The sequence below is a fragment of the Astyanax mexicanus genome, chromosome 1 (assembly GCF_023375975.1).
Source record: "Astyanax mexicanus isolate ESR-SI-001 chromosome 1, AstMex3_surface, whole genome shotgun sequence".
NCBI classification, from domain to species: domain Eukaryota; kingdom Metazoa; phylum Chordata; class Actinopteri; order Characiformes; family Acestrorhamphidae; genus Astyanax; species Astyanax mexicanus.
The window spans coordinates 60368633-60390438 of record NC_064408.1 but is presented as its reverse complement, the minus strand read 5'-3'; the positions used below and the strand labels follow the sequence as shown (position 1 = coordinate 60390438).

Below are 21806 nucleotides of genomic sequence, written 5' to 3'. Positions count from 1 at the left end.
AACTTGCATTTGAATTGCACTGAAAGGAAGACAATTCCTTATTTTTTATTGTTTTTCCAAATGACAATTCTATTTAAAAAAAGAAACAAAAAAAGAAAGAACTTAAGATGTCTAGTGAGGGGAGAATTTTTATTTTATTTTTTAATATTTTTTTACTTTATATTTAAACTTTGTTTTGTTACTGTTCCATTGTTTCTAAACAAAAAATGTTGATTGTGATACTAAAGTATTTTGTTATCACTTACAATGTTTGGTGAAATTATATCCTAGGTTTTTGGATCTATAAAGCTTAAATATTAAAAAGTATCGGTATCAGTATCGATATCGGCAATACTGGCCCTGCATTTACTTGGTATCGGATCAATACCAAAATTCCCGGTATCGCCCACCTCTACTGTCCGCTCCATTTCTTCGGCTGTCTGTTGCTTAGTAGCGAGACCCGCAATGCATTTTGGGACACATTCAGCTCGCTTATTAAGCAGCGAAGTTTACTATAAATCATGATGCATTATGGGAGTTTTTAGTGCCCTCAAAATCACGTTCGAATCCCCCCTTAAGATTCGGACACTCAAAGAAAAATGGCTGACATACTCAATAGTGCCCTAACTAGTAAATAGTGAGCCATTTCGGTCACAGCCATAGTCCTCAGGAATGCGGGTGATATATATCCGGACTACAGCCTGCAGGACTGTCGTGCCTTCCCGCACACTGCCTGTCCTTCAACACCTTAATCTTATCAAGTAAAAACGGGCTTTGTTTAAACTCTATATATTTAAATATGATGATGAGTTTAGTCGGGCGAGAAGAGAATAATCAGGATAATCGCAGGAGAACTCAGTCTGGTTGTTTTTTTGAACGGGGAACAGATCAGTCTCCTCCTGTGGGTCCTGCGGCAGGTCTTGGACGTGGCAGGTCTGTACACAGACATGTCCGCTGGGTGTTGGAGAGCTGAGAGCTGCGGGTCTGAGCTGCGGGGATGCGGTGTGTGAGTGTGAGAACTCTCTGAATCAGCACGGACAGACTGTAGGTGAGGAATGGCCGCGTGGGCTGGATTTTCAGATGAGGAGCTGAGGAGATTACAGCAGAAAGGCGAGACCAGTAAGTTCACTGCAGCTACCGCTCAGAGCCCCACTGATCCTGGAGCTTCAGCACAAAACCAGTAAAATAACCATAGTGAATCCAGTAACACGCCCGTGAAACTTTATTATTCTAAACCAAACCGTGTGTAGCCTACAGTACGATTCCTTCCAGTTTAACGTTAATTAGCTAAACAGCTACATGTTGTGAAGTTAGCTTGAAGCATTAGCATTTAGCATTAAGTTAGCCCCTCCCGTTCCACCTTAACTGAATGCTGCAGCGTGTATGATCAAGGGACTGTATGATCAATGTTCAGCTACTGTACATTTTAAGGTGGAACGGAATGTTAAATAGGAAATTCCAAATAACCCTTTAATGTGGTATCGTTTACATACTGTTATTCAATTAATTAATTATGTAATCAATTAATCTCGCGTTCCCTGCCAGATCTGTCAAGAAACTTAAGTAAACATTTTGGCTATTAAAACTTTACTGTAGTATTTATTTTTCAGACGACTTTTTACTTTTACTTTGTTTTATAGCCTTCTCAAGCTCCTCAATGTCAAAAAAGCTATCTAGATAAATCTATTCATCCAGATAGAGTGAGTCTGATAAATAAAATCTGAGAAATAAAAACAGTCCTATTGGTTTATACAATCTATCACACCTGCCCACACTCCAGCAAGAACATAGCAGATAATAGTAGCCTAGTATGAAGATGAGCCGTGCAGAGACTCAAGACAACTCTAGCCAAATGTCCCAACTAAGCTTCTTTAATAAATTGTACTCAAATACATTTCTTTTCAATGGTCATATATGCAACTAAAACAAGGGGCGTAGTGCATCCCAATTTATTTCACATTAACATTTTAATATAACATTATAGTCGTCATGTCTTTTAGAAAAATGTGTTTTGGGCAGGGTGGTGGGTGGTGCACTATAAGCCCCTGTAGTGCAGCCTGTCCTTTTGTCTTTAATGGCATTATTTCATTTACTATACTTTTTCTTTTATACTTTAAGAGTCAAAAGGTTAAAGTAAGTTGGTATTTTTAACCACTAGTATCTATACTTCTATCTGAGTTAATGAATTTAAATATACTGTTGTTTGCTACAGAGATAAATGTTGTCTGGTTTGTCTGAACAGGTGATCCTGCTGTCCTCGCTGTGATGGGACGAGGGCGGAGAGCTGCTCCCACTAATCGGAGCAGGCAGCAGCTGCAGCGGGAAAGAGCTCTGCAGTTGGCCGCTAAACAGAAAGATTGCCATGGATCTCCACTATCGCCTGACCAGCAGCTCAAACCTCCTCCATCACCCAGCCCCAGCCCCAATCTCAGCCATGTCCCCAATCTCAGCCATGTCCCCAATCTCAGCCATGTCCCCAATCTCAGCCATGTCCCCAATCTCAGCCATGTCCCCAATCTCAGCCATGTCCCCAATCTCAGCCATGTCCCCAATCTCAGCCATGTCCCCAATCTCAGCCCCAGCCCAAACCTCAACCAAACAGTTCAGAGCAAACCATCTGCTCAGAGAAGCGAAGAGTCGAAGCTGCCAGAGCCGGGTGAAGTGAAGCATGAGTCAGATCCACGGCTCGAGGATGCAGCAGAGAGCATCAAGGAGCTGGACAAAGTGGAAGTGGAACTGTTAGTAAGTCTAGTGCCTTTTCAGAGAGTGACAGAAATGAGTAAAAAAAGAAAATAAAGTAGTAAACTATGCCTTTAATGTAAATGTTTTTAATCAGTAAGATTGGTTTATTAACTGCGTCAATCAAAATGTTTATAGTTCAACTAGCATTGAAATGCTTTGACAACTGCCTGCTCACATGAAGCAATAATAATATATGAAGAAAGTATGTCAAATAACCATAAAATAGGAAAAAAATGTGAACGATTATGAAACACAGAAAAAAAATGTGTAAGGAATGGAGTAGTAATATACACTAAATTTACATAATGAAGAATTTAACAGCTTGATTGCTATATTCAGATGAGGTAACTGCAAAGTGTAAATTGTGCAGAACTGCCCCTTGTTGGATTGTACATGCAGTACTTCAATTTAAATTTTTTGTTGTTTATTTCAGACGGGAAAAGACTCGTCTACAGCAGCTTCAGTGGGAGCAGCGGGTGATGGAAGAGAAGAATAAAAAGAGGAAAGCACTCCTAGCTAAGACCATCGCTGAAAAGTATGAGCAACACACTAATTTACTAATGACATCCATTTCTGAGAATTATCTGGTGCCCCAAATCAGCTGAAACCTGTACAGATTGTTTTAGTTTGTTAAGCAGAACTTCTTGTTCCATAGATCTAAGCAGACACAAGCAGAAGCTGTGAAGCTGAAGAAGATTCAGAAGGAGCTCCAGGTCTTGGATGATTCCGTTTCAAATGACATCTCGATTCTGAGGAAGCTGATTGAACAAGCCAGTCTGGAGTATTCCTTAGCATGGTAACAATATATTGTCAATGTCACAGTTGACACAGATTTTATGGTAATCGTTCAGTTTTTAGGTAATGGTATTGTCAGGTAGTATGAGTGCATACTGTCAGAATTCACATTTTAGGCAAAAATAAGAAAAGGTTAGAAATATCAAACCTTTTCTACTAGGGTGTGCCATATCACATCACACACAATAATATTGCCAAAATTAATACTGAATATTATTATTAAAAAAATAGCCATTACTTCTTTTTAGCTGTTTGCAGCAAAAAAAAATCACACTGTTCTCGTTTACCATTAAATATCCATCTACAAACAGATTATAAATATCCAGTATTATTTGGTTCTATTTCATCCTGGATATATGGAAAGCATTACTGTAGCATTACCCATATCATGTGCTATATCAAATAATATGCAATAATATCACCAACTTTAATTTAGGGTGTATTTTTGAATTATATATATTTTTTAATTCAATGTTTTGTCGTATCGCCAAGAATACCGCCATCTTAAAACTACCCTGAAATATTGAGGTATATTCATTAATTCATTAATTCATTCATATATATATATATATATATATATATATATATATATAATGCTCCATCTCTTGAAAATCGGGCACATTTCTTGTGGCAAGGATTTCAGAATATGTAGGAAACATTCCTTTGCTTTTTAAGTCGAAATCCAAAGCATGAAGGGGCTCCTGAATCTCTTAGTGTGATGCAGTCGTGTCAACATGCTTAAATCTTCATCTCCATCAGAGAGGGACATCTTGTGAAATCCAGTGCCACAAAGAATTAAGTCCTTTTTGAAAGAAAAATGCACACCTAGTTTTAGCTTTGATATACTGCATTTTAAAGGTAAAGTGTACTCACTACTACTTACACCCATTAGAAGGCTGGAATACTAGTCTTTTGAGATTTGGAGTATAATCTGAATGTTATTAATTTATTCTGTAACTAGTCACATTTCTATTTATGCTGGGCATGAAAATGCTGCCCCCTAGAGCATACACTGCTGCTCAGTTGAATAAGAACATGAGACAATTGTATTCTTTCATGTGAAAATCAGTTTCTTAATTTGTGCTTTGGGACTAACATATTGATGAGTTTCCTCTTCTCTAAATGAGCATATTCCTGTGGATAAAAAGATGATATGTATTTAGTAATATAGCCCATTGATTTTTGCCTTCATATGACCTGTTTATTTTGTTTGTCCCTGTTGGCAGGAAGCGCCTGGAGAAGGCTGAGGCTGAATATGTGGGGGCCAAAATGGACCTTCACAAGAAGACTGAGGTGAAGGAGCAGCTAACAGAGCACCTAAGTGCTATTATTCAGCAGAATGAGTTGCGCAAGGCCCAGAAGCTAGAGGAGCTGATGCTTCAGCTGGAGCTGAGTGCAGAAGAGGAGGTGGTGGCTTCAGAAGGCCACGCCCAGCCGACTGCTCAGGATGGGGAGAGAGAACAGGAGAAAGAGAGCGTCGCTCAGCCTGCTGTGGTGAATGGACCCACAGTAGATAGTGAAGAAAAAACACAGACAGATAGCAACAATGATAACAAGGACAGTGCCATGACTGTACCAAAAGCAAACACGGATCAGGAGAAGGAACTCTGTACATCTGCTGCAGAAGACACGAGTTAGCCCCCCCCCCCACACCTTCTCATACTTCTCTCTGTACTTTGCTGAGTTTGACTGTAAAAGAGAATGAACACTCCAGTATTGTTTAGCCCAATCTCCTATCTGCCACATCTGTAGTATACTGCCACAGACAGTAATTTCACCATGTTCTTCTGTGCTTACTCAAAGAACAATAAACCCACTGACTTGAAGCACATGCCCATTAGCTTTCACTATAAATGTGTTTTTTTTTTTTTCCCCCCTGTGGTTTTCTGTTCTTTTTGTAATAGTGGAAATTGTCTATTAGTTTACTGTAAGCACTACACACAGCAGGTAGAGATTAGACTGGAAAATGCTGGAGTGTTCTTTTTATATGGGCTGGCTCTTTTTCTGTGGTTTCGTATTATTAGTAGAACAGCACTACTCCGAGTTTGTGAACATTTTTGAGGCGGCTTTAAGCAAATATTTTGCACAAGCTGATTACCAAAAGACAGTCCAGATACATACAGTCAGTGTGTTATTTACTACAGAAGAAAATTAAATGTCTTAAAATGAAAAGTGCCCTTGTCATGTAGTATGTAATCCTACCAGTCACTCTGCAGTCAAGTTCCCATAAATAGAAACAACATCACCTTGTTTTAATTCCTTGTTTTTGTGATCTAATACAACTTAATCTACTAGTAAATAAAAGCATATAGCAGTTCAGCCCTGCCCATTCATGCTGAAGTTATAAGAAGTATATTTTAAGATTGTACAGTTTATAAAAGATGCAGTAATCTTAGTGTAGTCTAAGAGATTAAAAGAAGTTGGTGTTATATTATTATGAAGTATGACTGTTAAGGGTGATTGATTGGTAAGATAATCAACACAACTGTAATAAATTGACCTTGGGGAGATGGTGTGAATAATACAAACTGTAGGGTGTGCACTCTCTTTAAGGCTGTTTAGTTTCTCCTTTGTTTTTTCTCAGATTATTTTTATTTTGACTGAATGTGATGTAATCTCATAAAAGGTTCTTTTTCTATATAATCCTTCATAGGACAAGTTCTTCCATTATTATGTTCTTGATGTATTTATGTATTGTTTTTGGTGTGCTGGCAGTAATTTTCATAACTTTGCTTCCTTTGGGAACAGTATCCTCAGAAAGAACTGTATTGTATTCTTGTGCAACACTAATTATATCTTTGTGGGCTTTTCAGCACCATTATAACTGTTCCTGAAATGTGACATTTTTTTTTCCAAAGTAGCTTGTGGCAGATGGTTTGGCTGTGTTGCAAAGTTGAGCACACCAGCTGCTCCATCAGCAACCCAATGGCAGTATTTAGACTGAACACAGAACAGCCTAATCTACAAATGACAGTAAGAAGTAGTTTAAAGCAACTGGTTCCAAATCAATAATGGCAGTTTTTCTTTTTTTTTTAAATCGTGCAGGCCTGATTCTGTTTAAGATGAAAGCAGCTCTTTTTTTCAGTGAAGGGGACTTGGATTGCACAGTGAGCGAATAGCTGTATGATACAGGCCTATTTTTGTGCAGCAGCTCTGAGTATAATGTGGTGGGTTTTTTCTTAAACCTCCTGAATGAATTATTCAGAAAAGAAAAGTCTCAGTCGACGTGCTCCCAGGAACCCGTAGACTAAGCAGTGTGCTCACAAAAATGGTAAGACGATATCTTCTCATTTATGGAGGTTATTCAGTCTGTTTCAAGTGCTGCTGTCAGCTCGTTCCTGCTCTGCCACAGTGATGTTGACTGATGTTAAACGTTAGCTCGCAGTTTTGACAAAGGTCAGAGCTTTGACTGTTATTAATGTTTAATTAAACCGTCTAGAGAGGGAGATGTATTTAGAGGGTTACTGGGTGTCCTTCTAAGGTAAAAAATTTTAATTATATATTTCTCTAATGTCGTTGTTTTGTTAAAACACTATTGTTTATATCGCTGGTATCCTGCAAAAAAAACGTATTTTTGTTGTTGCCGTTTTTCACAGTGGTGATTTTACAGATAAAATGAATCTAGCAGTTTTTTTCACTGTGTCAAAAAAAAAAATTTAAAGCAATGTTTCCAGAAAGTAATTTATAATAAATATAATATAGACATTCTTTTTACATTCACTTCCGCTGACAAAGTTTCTGTTTCCTTCTCCTGTAAATGTGTATTTTGGAGATTCAAGGGTTTATTTTATTTATACGCTTATAAAAATAATTTTAATGGAAAAATAGGCATTTTTCATTACTTGGGTTTGTTAAGATTATTATTATTATTATTATGAGAGTGATGTTAAATATTGTAAAAAAAAAAAAAAAATATATATATATATATATATATATATATATATATATATATATATATATATATATATATTAAATGCTTTTAGAATAAAAAGGTTTGACTGGAAAAAACAAGTCGTGCTACAATTTATTTATTAATTTCAGACTATCGATATGTTGATATCTTACACACTAAAAAACAGAAGTACAAAGTCCTTGAGCAGGAAGTACAGATGTATACTATTTAACCAGCAAAAATGTGTATTTCTGTATCACTGTACTAATAAACAATATATATTTTAATTATACATTTTTTTATTTGAAAGCCAGACAATTTTGGATCATCAAGTTATTGACACACATTCAGTTGATGATAATGTTTAGAATCTTTATAATATTTACTGGTACCAAAAACATGGGTACAAAAAAGGACTTTCACTGAAAAGTACTCTCTTGTACCTCAATATAAGATACAGCCTCAGCGACAAGCTTTGTACTCTTTTAAGCACAAATCTGCACTTTTCTAGGGTGTTTTCTATATTAATATCTTTTCTGTACATCCGAACTAATGTTTTAGACGGTTGTCCCAGTGTCGTCACATTCATGCCTCCAGGCTGTTTTCATTTGCTAGGTCGCCTTTATAGGTCAATAATGAAGCTAATTAATTTAAATCATTTATCTTTATAGGCACCTGGGACAAAGTTGCTCGGCTCCGATATATAAAACAATTTATTTTTAAACAGAAGACATATCAGAAGAATATTTTTTAAGATAAACTTTCTCATATTTGAAAAGACAAAAAGATATACAATAGAATAAAAATTCTCTCTTCACGCAGGGGTTATGGCACGAATTAAAATTTTTATAGTGAGTTTTTGCTTTGTGCTGTTTGTGACTCTGTATTTCAGAATCTGGGCTCCTGCTTGGGACCCCAAGAGTCCCAGACGGGTTAGAACAGACTGAGTAACCCGAGAGCTGCGGAGGAAACGGCGAGCCGAGCTTTTCCCGAAGGTTCACTCTCTCTCCCATACGGGGTTATAGTGGTCACTGCACCCCGAGGCTCTCCGCTCTGGAGCTCAGCCTCAGTTCATTAACTCAACAGGTAAAACTAGCAGTAACTACTGTTTATTAACCTTGACCTGACACCTGCATTTTAAACATTTTAAAAAGCGCGGTTTATTGTGTATTCTTTTCTCATTTATTTTTTTGTATTTAAGCATCAACTAAAATGTGTTTTAAGCTATATCTGAAATTTTACCTTTCTTTTGGTTCTCTTTTGGTATTTTCGCTCAGCCGGTCTAAACACAAATCTGAAGAAACGGTTTAAATGGATCAATCGTGTGTAAAAATTATAAATCTTTTTAATGTATCATGTTACTACATTATAAGATAAATTAGATGTATTTTATTAAATGAAAAAAGTACTTAAAGTAGACTCTAACTGCACACAGCACTAAACTTTGGCTCAGTCAGAACATGTTCTGTGACATTTTTCTCATCATACCAATTTTAGTGGACAGAAATGGGTTAACACTATTTATTCAGTGTGACTTTGCACCATTATCTGGAATAACATTTTTACATCATCCTTATCTCAAAATGATTAAATACATACGTTTCTGTAGTCCATTGTTATTATTTTTTTATGAATAAAAAAGCAGAGAAACGGTAACCTTTTTGGTCATTTTATCACTAGGAATATATTGAAAATTAACGCAACAGTTACATATTTCAGACATTTTGTTAATGTGTGTAATTGCATGCGCTTAAAATTAAAACTGTTACGCGTTTAGTTAATCATAATTTCTAATTCATAATCATTTAAAGAATGCATGTGTAATCTGCCTTTTTATTATTTAAGAAATCCGGGCCTTAATTTTTAACTTTTCTTTATATGTAAGTTATTAATGCCGACGTTTGGTTTATTAATACGTGGTGCTGTTTTTGGGGTGTTTTTGGGTTGTTATTATTTATTAAAGTACGCGAACAGTTATTTAGACTATTGTAAAATACTGTTTTTTAATGTATTCTGGGGTGAGTGTAGTGTGTATTGATGTGTTTTATGAGCGTGTTTGGCAGAGTTTGTCCGGGTCTCTGCTCCACTGACCCCCTGCTGCTGATTAGAGCACCACCGTCCTCCCTTATTTCCCTAATGGCACTTTAAAGAGGCCTTCTGTTCACTCTGCGCTGATTACAGAGGCTTCATCCCCTGTACACACACAGCCTCTGCACCCGGACACGAATAACAACGACCATATAAACAAATAACTGAATAAACGACGATGACTTTTATTATTTGTTAAAAGCGGTTAAATTAAGCAGATACTGAAGCTGAAGAGCTGTATTACTTGGTGTAACTGGTGCCTGCAGTTTATAAACACTGGCGAAAACTCTTATTACTACACATCCATAGATACAAGTGTTCGAATAAAATAATAATAACAATAAAATATAATAATAATAATAATAATAATAATAATAATAAAAATAATAATAATAATAATAATAATAAATAAATAAATAACAGCGCAAAGACGGACCATTCTTGTTTTCATCATCCATTTGCAGTGTCATTTTCTTCTTCTTATTATTATTATTATTATTATTATTATTATTATTATTATTATTATTATTATTATTATTATTAATAATAATATTATTATTATTACTGGTAGTAGTAGTAGTAGTAGTTTTATTGTTGTTTTAGTCGGCTATTGTTTTTTAATGCATGATGATAAAACATGATGATACCAAAAGCAATATTCCTCGTTTTCTTTTTCTTATTTGTGTTTAATATATTTTCATAACGAAATATTAAAATTACTGACAACCATAACTGATCCTCACTGAGCTCATCATCAAACTGACGTTTGTCACTCCAGTAAAGAAAACTGATTTAATTTAATGACATCATAACTTAAGATAGATGGTTAATTGGAACGCAACTAAAGGCGCGCACCTGTCGAGACTTTATTAGAGCAGGTGACGTCAGTATACTGATATTAGACCTCCGTCTTTATGTTCTGCTTTACCTACAGATGAAATACCCATCTCTTCCCATTTCAGATTCTGGCGGGAGTTTTTTGTGTTTTTGCTGTATCGTGATTGTTTTAAACACAATTCCTACCAAATTCACAAATTATGAAGAAATCTGTAAAGTTAGATACACATATATTTTTATATTTTGTATATTTTTATGAATATATGTACGTCACATTACGTTTTTATCTCATTTACTTTCTTTTGGAAATCATGAAACATCGAAATAGTAACTTAATAAGATAATATTTTCATTTGTATAACGTTCTATTTTATTTTGTTTTTTTTTATATAGAGAAAAACAATAGCATTGGACTTTAACTTCACAATCAAATTCGAATTTCCTTACATTTCCACAGCATTACATTTGTCTTATCTTTGTTATCTGCGTCCTGTTCATGCGGATCTGAAGAGCATCATTTTGGCTTCTTTATCAGGGATGTTTGCGTGTTGCTGCGATGACACAGTGCTGTGTGTTTTAGTGCGTGGTGTTGAGGGCTGGTGGAACTGTCTCTGTGGTGAACAGGAACACATCGAGTCAGACCCTTCAGCTCTGTGGAGAGAACGATGTTGGAGCTGAAGAGGCCCGCGCGCGCGGAGAAGGAGGGAGTGTGGAGAGAAAAACTAATGATGAAAGAGAGAGCGAGTGAGAGAAAGAGAGAGAGAGAGTCGACTCCATCCCAACGGCGGCTTAATTAAATACATGGAAAGAACGAAAGCAGCACATCTGGTTTCAATCCGTTTTGCCTTTGATGGCATCAAGTGTTCTTTTCCCAGATCTGCAGCCTGGAGAGCCGAGAGGAGCTCAGACTGCAGCTCCAGCACACTGATCCCTCCATACCTAAAACACACATATACAACTCTTTCTCTGCTCACATTTGTGCAACGAAGTCAAAATCTAACACATATCATGATGAAGAGTGAGCACAGGGTGAAAGGGTAACAGATTGCTAAGTTTCAACCACAATCACAAGGATCTGTGAATCTTCTATCTGCTTTTTTTCTCTATATCGTTGTTTGTTTTATGCTTAGGATGATTGAAGCGTTTATGGCTTTTTCAAATGATTGCTGATATGCGTTTCAGTTAATAGATAAGATAACCCTATATGCAGTACCGGCCAGTTTTTAACCCAATAAAAATGTCGGCTTTAAGACTTTGGTTTTAATTTGTGATTCAGGACTAATAATCCATAATCAGTAGCCTACCAGAGTTTACTATTGACTGAGTGCGGTCCTCACAGCAATGTTCCAATATCTAGTGCAAAGCCTTCCCAGAAGCTGTTACAGAGATGCAGAAGGGGCAATTTAGAAGAAACGGTGAATTCCATTTGACCAAAATGACAGCATTTGTAAATCTGTTTATTTTGGCAATCAATTGGTGTTTTTTTTTTAAGAAACCCAAATAACATTAGAATTAGTACAAATAAAAACAAATGAACAAATTAGTGTTTTTAAGTGTCTCTGGCCTGGATGTATTTAACCATATTCAAACGTGTCCTAAAAACAGCCAATCTAGTTTATTTGACCAGTCCTTCCTGAAGGCAAAGCTGCTAAACTATAAACTAAAACAAATCCGTATATTAACTGATATAAACAGCACTACGTTCAGTGTTAGAACTGCAGTCTTCTGTGATAAATAAGAGTTACCAAAAATGTTAATTATGAACAGCACTAGTGTGAGTGACATTGCACACTGCAAGTGTATTCTCTTTCACGCAATTTAAGCACTAAAAGTTTAACCCTATCAATAGTGGAATTTTTACATTCTGTAGACTGAGAAAACTCAGTACTCGCAGCAAAACCAAACAAAACTGCTTTCCTTTTTTCACGTTTCGCGAAGACATATTTAATATAAAATGTTTGATTCACTTACAACCACTTGACAGATCACACCTTTAGATTAGTTAATTAATTGCTTATTTTGCTGTGTATTGCTCCAATAATCATGTTAATAATGTTAGGGTACTGAAAACACGAAAATCATCTGTTTCAATCTGTTTACCATTTGGCCTCATTCTAAAATGTTATGTTCGTGCTTCTGAAATTAAATGTTTTAGTAAAGTAAGCTTTAGTAATGTTTTAGAAAGTTTATGCATTAAAAACGCAAGATTATATGCAGAATTTTAGGCACTGTTGATTTTCAGAAACTTTAAAAGAACGCATTGCTGCATATTTTAAATCATATTCATTGCGCATTTACATTATTGTGTCACGTATTACAATATGTATTCTATTTTTTGTCAAATTAGTTCAACTAAGAAAACACAATCTTATTCAAAAGATTAGGTCAACCTTGGTAAACTGATACATTTTACGTTCAAATATACAAACAGGTCATCCACAGGAAACAAACTTAAATTTAAACGTTTGTGTTTAAAGTTAAACATAATTGCATTTAAAACATAATGCATTTAATTATATTAATTTGCACGTGCCCGTATTTTTTTTTTCTTATATCTGAGAGTGTCTCCGTGAGACTGCGAACATTTCCAGGATTGCCTAAATTGCTAAAGAAATATTTACTATATGTTTTAAGATAATTAGAGGAATTGTTGAAATTTCATCACATGAAAAAATCAACAAATCGTTTTCATAGAGCTGTAGATAACCAGGCCGTCATAATTGACTTTTAATAGCAGAGTGTGTGGTTGAGAAAAAGGAGTGAGTTTTTTATTGACAGAGCTTTTTTTCCACAGCTCAGTAATCCCGCCCCTTTCTGATCTGTCACTGCTCATCACCGCGCCCAACACTTCTAATGAGAGAGAGAGAGAGAGAGGTCTACTCAGTTCAACGTCAGAGACTCGCTCACTCTCTCTCACTCTCTGTGCCACGTAAATGCCGCGCGCCTATTAGCTGCCTCTCTCCTCCGCGCTGCAGAACGCCTCGTTTGAAGTCCGTGTATATGTGGGTGAGCGCGCGCGCTTGTGCGTGCTGGTTTTTGAGCTCGCGCTCGGAGTTCGGCGCGAGCTGAAACTTTCTTTCCTCCTCTTTTCTGTTCAGAGCGAGGGAGAGCACCAGCAGCAACAAGAACACTAAAGAACAGCGGCAGCAGAGTGGACCGCAGCGGAACAACCGTACGGCGATTCATTGCACTCTCAGCGCGCTGCTTCTGCGCGTGCGAGCGCGCTCTGTCTCGGGACCCCTATAGTGCGCGAGGACCCCGGCTCGTTCCCTAATCGCACCCCGGCCGGCGTCCTGCTCGCTGTCATGAACTCCAGCTATGCCCCTGTAATGGACAGACGACTGGAGACTGACAGCCTGCAGGCCAAGAAGAACTTCTCGGTGAGCCACCTGCTGGACCTGGAGGAGGCGGCGGACATGGTGGGCCCTCAGGCCGAGGAGAGCGCGGGGGACGCGGGCAGGACCATGCTGGAGTCACCGGGACTGACCAGCGGCAGCGACACTGCGCAGCACGAGAGTGAGTGACCGTAGTGGGCTTTACCTGTTGAACATGCGCGCGCGGGGCTGCTATATAGGAGAAAACTAAGGATATAACTAAAGTCTACGCTTCCACTGCGCGCGCGGAGATTTCCCCATGTGAATAAAGCGCAGCCTCATTAGTTATGAAGGGTCGCTAAGTATCAAGGACATTGTGTTGGGTACCATGAGACCATAGGCTACTAGTGCATTAGGCAATGTTGGGCAGTTTGGTGTTATAGAATGATGTGTTAGGAAGACTAATAAAGATGTTAGTGTACACACTAAGAAAAATAAGAGCAGATTTGTACTTAAAAGAGACTGGGGCTGTACCTTGTATTGAGGTAGAATAGGGTAGTGGAAGTCTTTTTTGTACCAGAAAAGTAAAAATGTGTAATTAAAATATATATTGTTTATTAGTACAGTAATACAGAATACTGAATGTACCTTATATCTGGTTAAATGGTACAAATCAGTACTTCCTGCTGCTAGGAATCACCAATCATATACTATTTCACCTTTCAGCAGGTCTTCAGTATAAACTCCTGTGTCCTTTGTCATAGCAGTGATTGAGATTTGTTTTTATTTATTTAGTCGTACACAACAACGGGTCCAAAAATATTCTTACCCAGATTACAACTTTCGTCTCAATCCGTCTAATCTTCTTTATTTCAGAAGATTTTGAAATATGTGAAAAAAACATACCTTTACAATATGTATAATTACAAAATAATCCTAAATTTATTTTATTCACACTTTCATGTTTTAACAGCATTGCCTTCGCGATTGCAAGACAGCGGAGCACAGCGTGAGCTCAGAAAGAGTGGAAGTGCTCTCATTTCAGCACCACCAGACTGCACTGCTAATAACAGCCAGTGCAGAAAATAGAAAAAAATCTCCTAGAATTTGTATTTATTTATTATTTATTTATATATGCAAGGTTGGTTATATATTAACCAACCAGTGTCAAAAAATATAGAAAACCAGCCAGTGTAAAACAAAATGAGATAATTATTTATTATTTATTTATATATGTAAGGTTGGTTATATATTTAAAAATATATTTATTTTTTAATTTAGAAAATGTAGCAACATTTTGTATGACCTTTGAGAATAGAAAATGTTGTTTATGTTATTTTTTTCTGAATATCAGATGAGTTTATAGTCTCTATATATAGACACTCTTTACGTCAACATATGTTTCACTGGGAAAATCAGAAGATTTTATTACACTAAACTCGCTATAAAGCGCTGCCTTTTATTGACCGCTCAAACAGGCTGGGACTGCAGCGCCTTCCCAATTAAAAGGAGAATAAATAACAGCAATAGACACAATAAAACAAATAATATTTAGTTGAGATAAGATTTTATCTGGTGATAGCAAGAAGAAAAATGAGCTAAAGGTTTTAAAGCAAACTAATCATGTTGATGTAAGTAAAGTAACTGTAAGAACGGCCAATGAAATGTTAGCGTCATTTAGCGTATTGACCAGTGGCAGCCGCGGTTCTGTAGAACGCGGTTAATAAAAGCAGTAAGAGCGGACTAATTAGCCAAGCGTCTAAACTGCAATCATAAAGTGTTTCATCTGTTTTATTCGTTTTTGTAAAACCAGCGTTGACTGTACAACCACTGCCCTTCTTTTTGGCGTTTAAAACACAAAGGAAGCATTAATGCTACCTGTTATGAAATTAATAATACAGTTCTTTAAAAAAACATACATCTAGACTGTTTGATACAGGTATGTAAACAAATAAATGAACTTAAATTATTTATACATACAAAAAATATATACCAAAAAATGGGACTGAAAGCAAGAGAGACAATCTTCTTGCGGACCTGTGCAATTCCTTAACAAATGTGGTGTATAGCATACCATATATTTTAATATAAGACTATTTATATTCTATAAGTTAGATTGACAATTCAAATTGTCCAGTGAGAATCTAAGAGCAATGGTGCCTTTTATGGAAATTTATATCATTTTTGCAATTTACACTGCATCAGTCTTCAGAGATAGTAACAACAGTGAACTAAACAAGTAATGGATAATAATCCTATGGTTTAATATATCAACAGTCTAGATTTTGATATTCATTTTATTTTCCTAAAAGGAGATTAAGAGGCATGTGCCAAAGGAAGAATGAAGAAAGTTAAATTTAAATTTAATCAAAATTTAAATGACATTTTATAGATTCTTTTATAGACTCTATTAATACAGTGATAAAGAAGTATAAACCTTAGATCTACATTAGAAAAGAATCTGCACACTCCTCATAATAAAGCAACTTTTTGGCAATATAAAGATTAAATATCTTTAATGATGTGCATTCTCCATGTTGCATGTGATGATGTGGACAGATGAGCAGCTGAATGCGGAGGAGAAGAAGAAGCGCAAGCAGAGGCGGAACAGGACCACATTCAACAGCAGTCAGCTGCAGGCGCTGGAGCGAGTGTTTGAGAGGACGCACTACCCTGACGCCTTTGTCCGAGAGGACCTGGCCCGTAGAGTCAACCTTACCGAGGCCAGAGTGCAGGTAGGCCCAAAACAAATGTGTCAAACATCTAAAAATAACATGGGATTTATTGATGATATTCATCTGTTTTTGAAAGGATCCATCAATCACAAAGGTCAACCCTGAGCATGTTGAGACAGATCAGCTCAGCTTTTCTTAATTGTAGTCTTTTTGATCTGCAGAAAAAGAAAATGCACAGTATAATTTACTGCATAAGTAAATGGGTAGTTTCTGTGCACCCCTCAATGTTTGAGACCCGACCTGAGTTCTGGACATAGCATGCACTTCACTAATGCACAATTATGAAGGACGTCAATAACCTAATGATTCTGTATGTGTACACTAGAATATAGTACAGATATTACATATAATCACTGTTCTGCAAATGGTATCTCCAAAATAAAACTTTACTGGAAGTCAATGTAAAAATGTTTTATTCCAAGTAATTTTAGAAAATTTTTATTCATCAGGAAATGACACACTGTAAAGGACAGTCATCCAATTCAGATTATGCCAGATTAACTATGAGAAGCAATAATAAAAGAAATACAGATTTTTCACATGACGGCCACAAAATATCAAAATGATTGTATCTGTCCACAGTGCTTAAAGATTTTCATCTGTCCCTTTCTGATTAAATGTTTTTACTATTTGTCAATTTTTTGTCACTTTATCTTTAGTACAAAAGTCATTCAAAGGAGCTACGCTGCACAAAAATCTCTGAGATATGAAGCATGCTAACATCCTGTAAATCCTGAGTCAGAAATTTATGCATAAAGAAGCTCTCATGCAGTTCTCATGCTCATGCTCCAGGCCAGAGACGGTGTCCACATGTTGTAATGAGAGGCTTTTTCCCATATTTCACCAAAAGATGGGGATTATGCCGTTTATAGATCAAGATGGAGAGAGAGAGAGGAAAAGAGAGAAATAAAGCAAGCAAAAACACATCTGTGATTAATGTGTCCCAGAGAGGCTGAATGATTCGGAAAGGCTTTGATAAAAGCGACTTTGAGCTCATTCCTGAGGCGCTGCGTAACCGGACACTGCGTCTCCACCAGGCTTGCCGGTTGTGGCCAGAGCTTGGAGAGAGCAGACCGGGCTTCGTTACTCGTCTAGCGTTTAGAGCAAAAGGAGTGGAGCTCGAATATTGCTATGTCTGTCATCATTTGTGCTTGTAGGTACAGAGACATTATTGTAAAACAAGGATAAAAAAACTGGTTCAGAAGCTATAAATATGGTTTCATCTACATTGTCTTCAAAGAAGCAAAGTAACTACAGAAAGTTAAATTTTATTTTCATACAATAGAAGTTATTGTTACTTTTGATTACTTTTGATAATAATAATGATATGTTTGGCAGATTTAATTAAAGGAGATACATTTTTTTGTAAACCAGAGATGATATAATTGATATACTTCAATTATCAATTTCAGTATCAACTGAGACACTAGTTATTCCATGATTTTTAGAGAAATAAATATTATTGTTACTTGCATCTACTTGTGGGCGGACTGATATATGTAAAATAGCTAGTACACATGTCAAGCAATCATACAGTTTGATGTAACTGCTGTATGAGGCCTATGTTGTATAGTTTGACATGTCCGGCAGATTTGAGACCATTTCTCTGTTATTACTTGGTAAAAACCATTTGGAAAAAGCAAAGCAGTGTATTGTCTTGCTACATTTCTCAGCCATTCATGGTGCATGCATAACAGATATCTTACAAATTCACTTTAAGCTAGTAGCAATAATTACATGAGATAATTAAAGAAAAGCTGACAGTTACATAGTGGTTCCCATAAACACTGTCTTGCTTGTGATTTTCTCAAAAGCATACAGACACAATATTCAGCATCTCCAGTATTTTTACTTCTGCGTAGAACCCGAACTGATCATTTAAAACATTGCCTTCAACACAAACAAAACACTTTTTATGATTACCTGCACAAGTTTGAATATACTTTGAATAAAAGTTTGTCTTATGTTAAAATGTTTTATTAAAATATGTATTTCATTAGATATTTAAATATTGCACTGACCTTTCTAAATTGATTTTCTTTTAAAACATGGTGTCAAACATAATGTATTTTTCTTGCCATTATAAAAAGTCCAAGAACATGAAAATGTAAAAACGTAAATAAATTTGTATGGTAATACTTTACAATAAGGGTCACCAAGAACTTGAGACAGTAATGAACATTAATCATTAATCATAGTAATGTCTCAACTAGTTATTAATGGACATTAGTTAAGACATAACTAAACATTAGTAAATATTAATGTTCAAGAATGTTGTGACCCTGTTAATTAATAATGAATTGAGACATAAGTTAAAAATATTGCAATGATTCATAATGTCTTAACTAGTGTGAATTCATTTAATTTAATTAATTAGTTAAAGCATTCTGTCGTAATTTCTGTTAATTAACGTACCCTTATTGTAAATTGTTACCATTTATATTTTATATTTATAAAGCAGTAGATAGAAGCAGATTTATTTAGAAACTTATTGTTCAGTGTCTAGTGTTAGTAATTGGAGATCCTATGAACATGCTACAATAATTTCTGTATTGTATACCCACAGGTGTGGTTTCAGAACCGGCGGGCGAAGTTTCGCCGTAACGAGCGAGCCATGCTGGCCAGTAAGAACGCCTCGTTGCTCAAGTCCTACTCAGGAGATGTAACGGCGGTGGAGCAGCCCATCGTCCCCCGACCTGCTCCACGGCCCAACGACTACCTATCCTGGGGCAGTGCTTCCCCGTACAGGTAACTCTCATAACTTTGTAGCTGCCTTGTACCCCCAGCATGTGCCTCCCTACACTTACAGCTCCTCTCAATCCCAGCATGCCCCCCCAGGTACCCACTATGTTTTCATTTCATTTCCTCTCGGCCCATGCCTGCTTCCATCCCTCCGTTATTAACCCAGAATTTCCCTCTGTTATCTTCATGTCTACCCCTTTGCCTGTCTGGCTGTCTGGCTGCTTTAAAGAATCTTGGAGCATGACAGTCATATCAAGGGGTTTTGATGCTTTTTAAAATATTTCTCATAGCTGAACGGAATGATCAAAATGGCCAAACCATTTGAACAACAAGCATATGAGAGTCTGTGATGAAGTATTTTGCTAACCAAACTGACAGTAGAATAAAGCAGCGTAGACTGTCGTGCATACTCAGCCAGTTCTGCACAGTGTTCTTTCTCAGTCAGCAAGGGGTGGGACTGATCTCCTCACCATGAGGTGATAATCTGAAAACAAACCGTATTAAATCCACCTCTGAACCTCACGACCTTTGGGTTATAGGATACGTGCTAACAAATGCAGTAGAAAAAGCTCTACTGGGCAGGATTTTCTGTGACTCTGGTTACATTGGTTATGATTTACAGTAATCTTTATTTCTTAAAGAGCTGTGTAGAATAGCTGACCTGGCCGTTCGGGCCAAAACCTCGGTTCCCGGCAGTCCAAATGTGTTCCTCAAGCGGGAACGCTTTCTGGCACGGCTGCGATTATGACTAGAGACCATGCCAGCAAAAAGGCTAATGCAGATCCAGTTCAGACCGGAGGCTCTGCTGTGCAAAATGCATTGAAGTCATTATTACATGTTAATAAAGGGTATATAAAGAATTAATAACTATTTATATATTCTTAAGCTGGTTCCCAAGGTCGGAGGGAGGGCCAGTGCGAGTGCCACAGAAAATGCTGCCCACAGAAAGCAAGTACTTTTCATTTTACTATGTGTGATTTTTATATACAATAGAAGCACCAAGTTATTACATGTAGTTATTATATTATAGAAGCACCATAAATAAATGAATATGTTTCAGCTGACCTCCTACATTTTTTTACATGTATTCTCTCAGCATCGGTAACCTGACTCTGGCTCTCTTTATTTCCTTTCTTTCAGCACAATGGCAAACTACCCACCCACTTGTGCCAACACCACTTCCACCCAGGGAATGAACATGGCAAACAGCATCGCAAACCTAAGACTGAAAGCCAAAGAGTACAGCCTCAACCAGGTGCCCACAGTTAACTGAGCATAGATAGAGCGTTGAAAGGGGAGTGAGAGAGAGAGAGAGCGAGAGCGAAGGAGGGAGGAGTGGAGGAACAGAGAATCGCTAAGGCCTCAAATGAGCTGGATGACTTGAAAGGCCTCAGAGGAGCTGGATGAATTGGTCTGAAGCAGAGATCCTTCTTTTGCCCTTTTACAGAGCCAATCTCCGCTGGGAATAGAACAGCCCTCCTCTCCTTCCCTGGAATTATGGTTCATTCCCCTGCTGCTCTGGCTTTTTTGTTACCGTCTTCATCATTGCTGATGAATGTAGCTACTTTTTTGTTCATATATCTGGACTCTGATATGGAGACTGCGAGGCAGTCAAAGTGTCTGGATGATGTAACTTCTTCTTTCTTTGTTGTTCTTCTTTTTGTGGCCTTTTTCATTTCGATTCAACTGGATAAAGTGTGCTCCTCAGAGAAGCCTGTGGGAGACTGTAGTGTGCTGTAAGCTTGAAATTACACAAGAACTGAATAAAAAAGTGATGGGACTGTTAGCTCATTTGGAATTCTACAACCCATGGACTTGAACTGGTCAAAAGCATCTAAAAATGGACCGCAGATCTTGCATTCAATGCAAACAAGGGACTTTTTACACAATTTTTATTTTCTTGATACTATACCACTGAGTAGTAACTGTTGGCCCATGGTGAATTAACTAACTGCTCCACATACTAACACAAATGTAATTCTTTTTTTGAAGAACAACGACTTATAGTTCCTGTTTGAATCTGTATGACATTTTATATTTGCAAAGCTTATGGGAATAAAAATGATTTCATTTCAAGCAGTAACTTTAATGCAGTCATGTGAACATTAAAAAAACAATTCATCATCTGATATGTAAAAAAAAATACACATCGAAGTTAAGCTTCATTTGTCGAGACTTATCTGCTCTGGCGCGTCCTTTGATTGCTGACCATTGCTGATATCTGTTGCTGGCAACAGAGCAACTATATTGTGACATTAAAAAGCATACCCGCAATTTGTTTTTCTTGCAATCTTTGATGCTGAGAGTTTAACAGAAAGGTGTCCTATCCTGGACATCCCGGATTTCTTACTTTCCATACATGTCGCTGTACATTAGTGAAGGTCAGGCTGAGATAATTAAGTTTAAGGTTCACTCTCTCCTCTTTGTGTCAGGATCAGTTCATGTTCATTTTTAAACTCTGTAATTGCAATGGAAGCACACCAGTACCGTCAGAAAACCTAATGACACTTTTGAAAAGCAGCCAAGTCCAGTATTGTGCAAGGACTGGTGATTTAACACCTTTTTGTGAGAGAACTAGTGATTTACCACCAGAGTTTTAGCGGGTTTGTTTTTAGCGATGATTAACACTTGCTGTTTTTAATCCAAAGTAATTCAGATAAAACAAATGAATCCTTGAATAAT

General features: G+C 36.9%; 2 protein-coding genes across 4 annotated transcripts; both read left to right on the top strand.

Moving 5' to 3' along the window:
• Positions 1-888: 888 nt before the first annotated feature.
• On the top strand, positions 889-6345 carry gorab (golgin, rab6-interacting). The gene is made up of 5 exons (XM_007245338.4): positions 889-1098; positions 2222-2717; positions 3155-3256; positions 3377-3517; positions 4743-6345. Exons 1-5 carry the CDS (start codon positions 1035-1037, stop codon positions 5152-5154), a joined length of 1215 nt encoding a protein of 404 aa, XP_007245400.3. The 5' UTR covers positions 889-1034; the 3' UTR covers positions 5155-6345.
• A 1979-nt stretch (positions 6346-8324) lies between these two features.
• Positions 8325-21398, top strand: prrx1b (paired related homeobox 1b). Of its 3 annotated transcripts, none has more exons than XM_007245336.4 (5): positions 8325-8494; positions 13432-13849; positions 16207-16382; positions 18949-19130; positions 20265-21398. In XM_007245336.4, exons 2-5 carry the CDS (start codon positions 13639-13641, stop codon positions 20395-20397), a joined length of 702 nt encoding a protein of 233 aa, XP_007245398.1. In that variant the 5' UTR covers positions 8325-8494; positions 13432-13638; the 3' UTR covers positions 20398-21398. The 3 variants fall into 3 exon arrangements, with proteins under 3 accessions (XP_007245398.1, XP_049337155.1, XP_049337149.1); XM_049481198.1 differs by lacking the exon at positions 8325-8494 and adding an exon at positions 20011-20072 and having other exon boundaries at positions 13193-13849; XM_049481192.1 differs by lacking the exon at positions 8325-8494 and having other exon boundaries at positions 13194-13849.
• Positions 21399-21806: the final 408 nt, after the last annotated feature.

Excerpts from the sequence above, each read along its gene's own strand:
- gorab (XM_007245338.4), top strand. The coding sequence starts at position 1,035 with ATGGCCGCGTGGGCTGGATTTTCAGATGAGGAGCTGAGGAGATTACAG. Across the intron at positions 1,099-2,221 it reads ACAGCAGAAAGGCGAGACCA|GTGATCCTGCTGTCCTCGCT; the intron begins GTAAGTTCACTG and ends TTGTCTGAACAG. Across the intron at positions 3,518-4,742 it reads CTGGAGTATTCCTTAGCATG|GAAGCGCCTGGAGAAGGCTG; the intron begins GTAACAATATAT and ends CCCTGTTGGCAG.
- prrx1b (XM_007245336.4), top strand. The coding sequence starts at position 13,639 with ATGAACTCCAGCTATGCCCCTGTAATGGACAGACGACTGGAGACTGAC. Across the intron at positions 13,850-16,206 it reads CGACACTGCGCAGCACGAGA|ATGAGCAGCTGAATGCGGAG; the intron begins GTGAGTGACCGT and ends TGATGTGGACAG. Across the intron at positions 19,131-20,264 it reads GGCAGTGCTTCCCCGTACAG|CACAATGGCAAACTACCCAC; the intron begins GTAACTCTCATA and ends CCTTTCTTTCAG.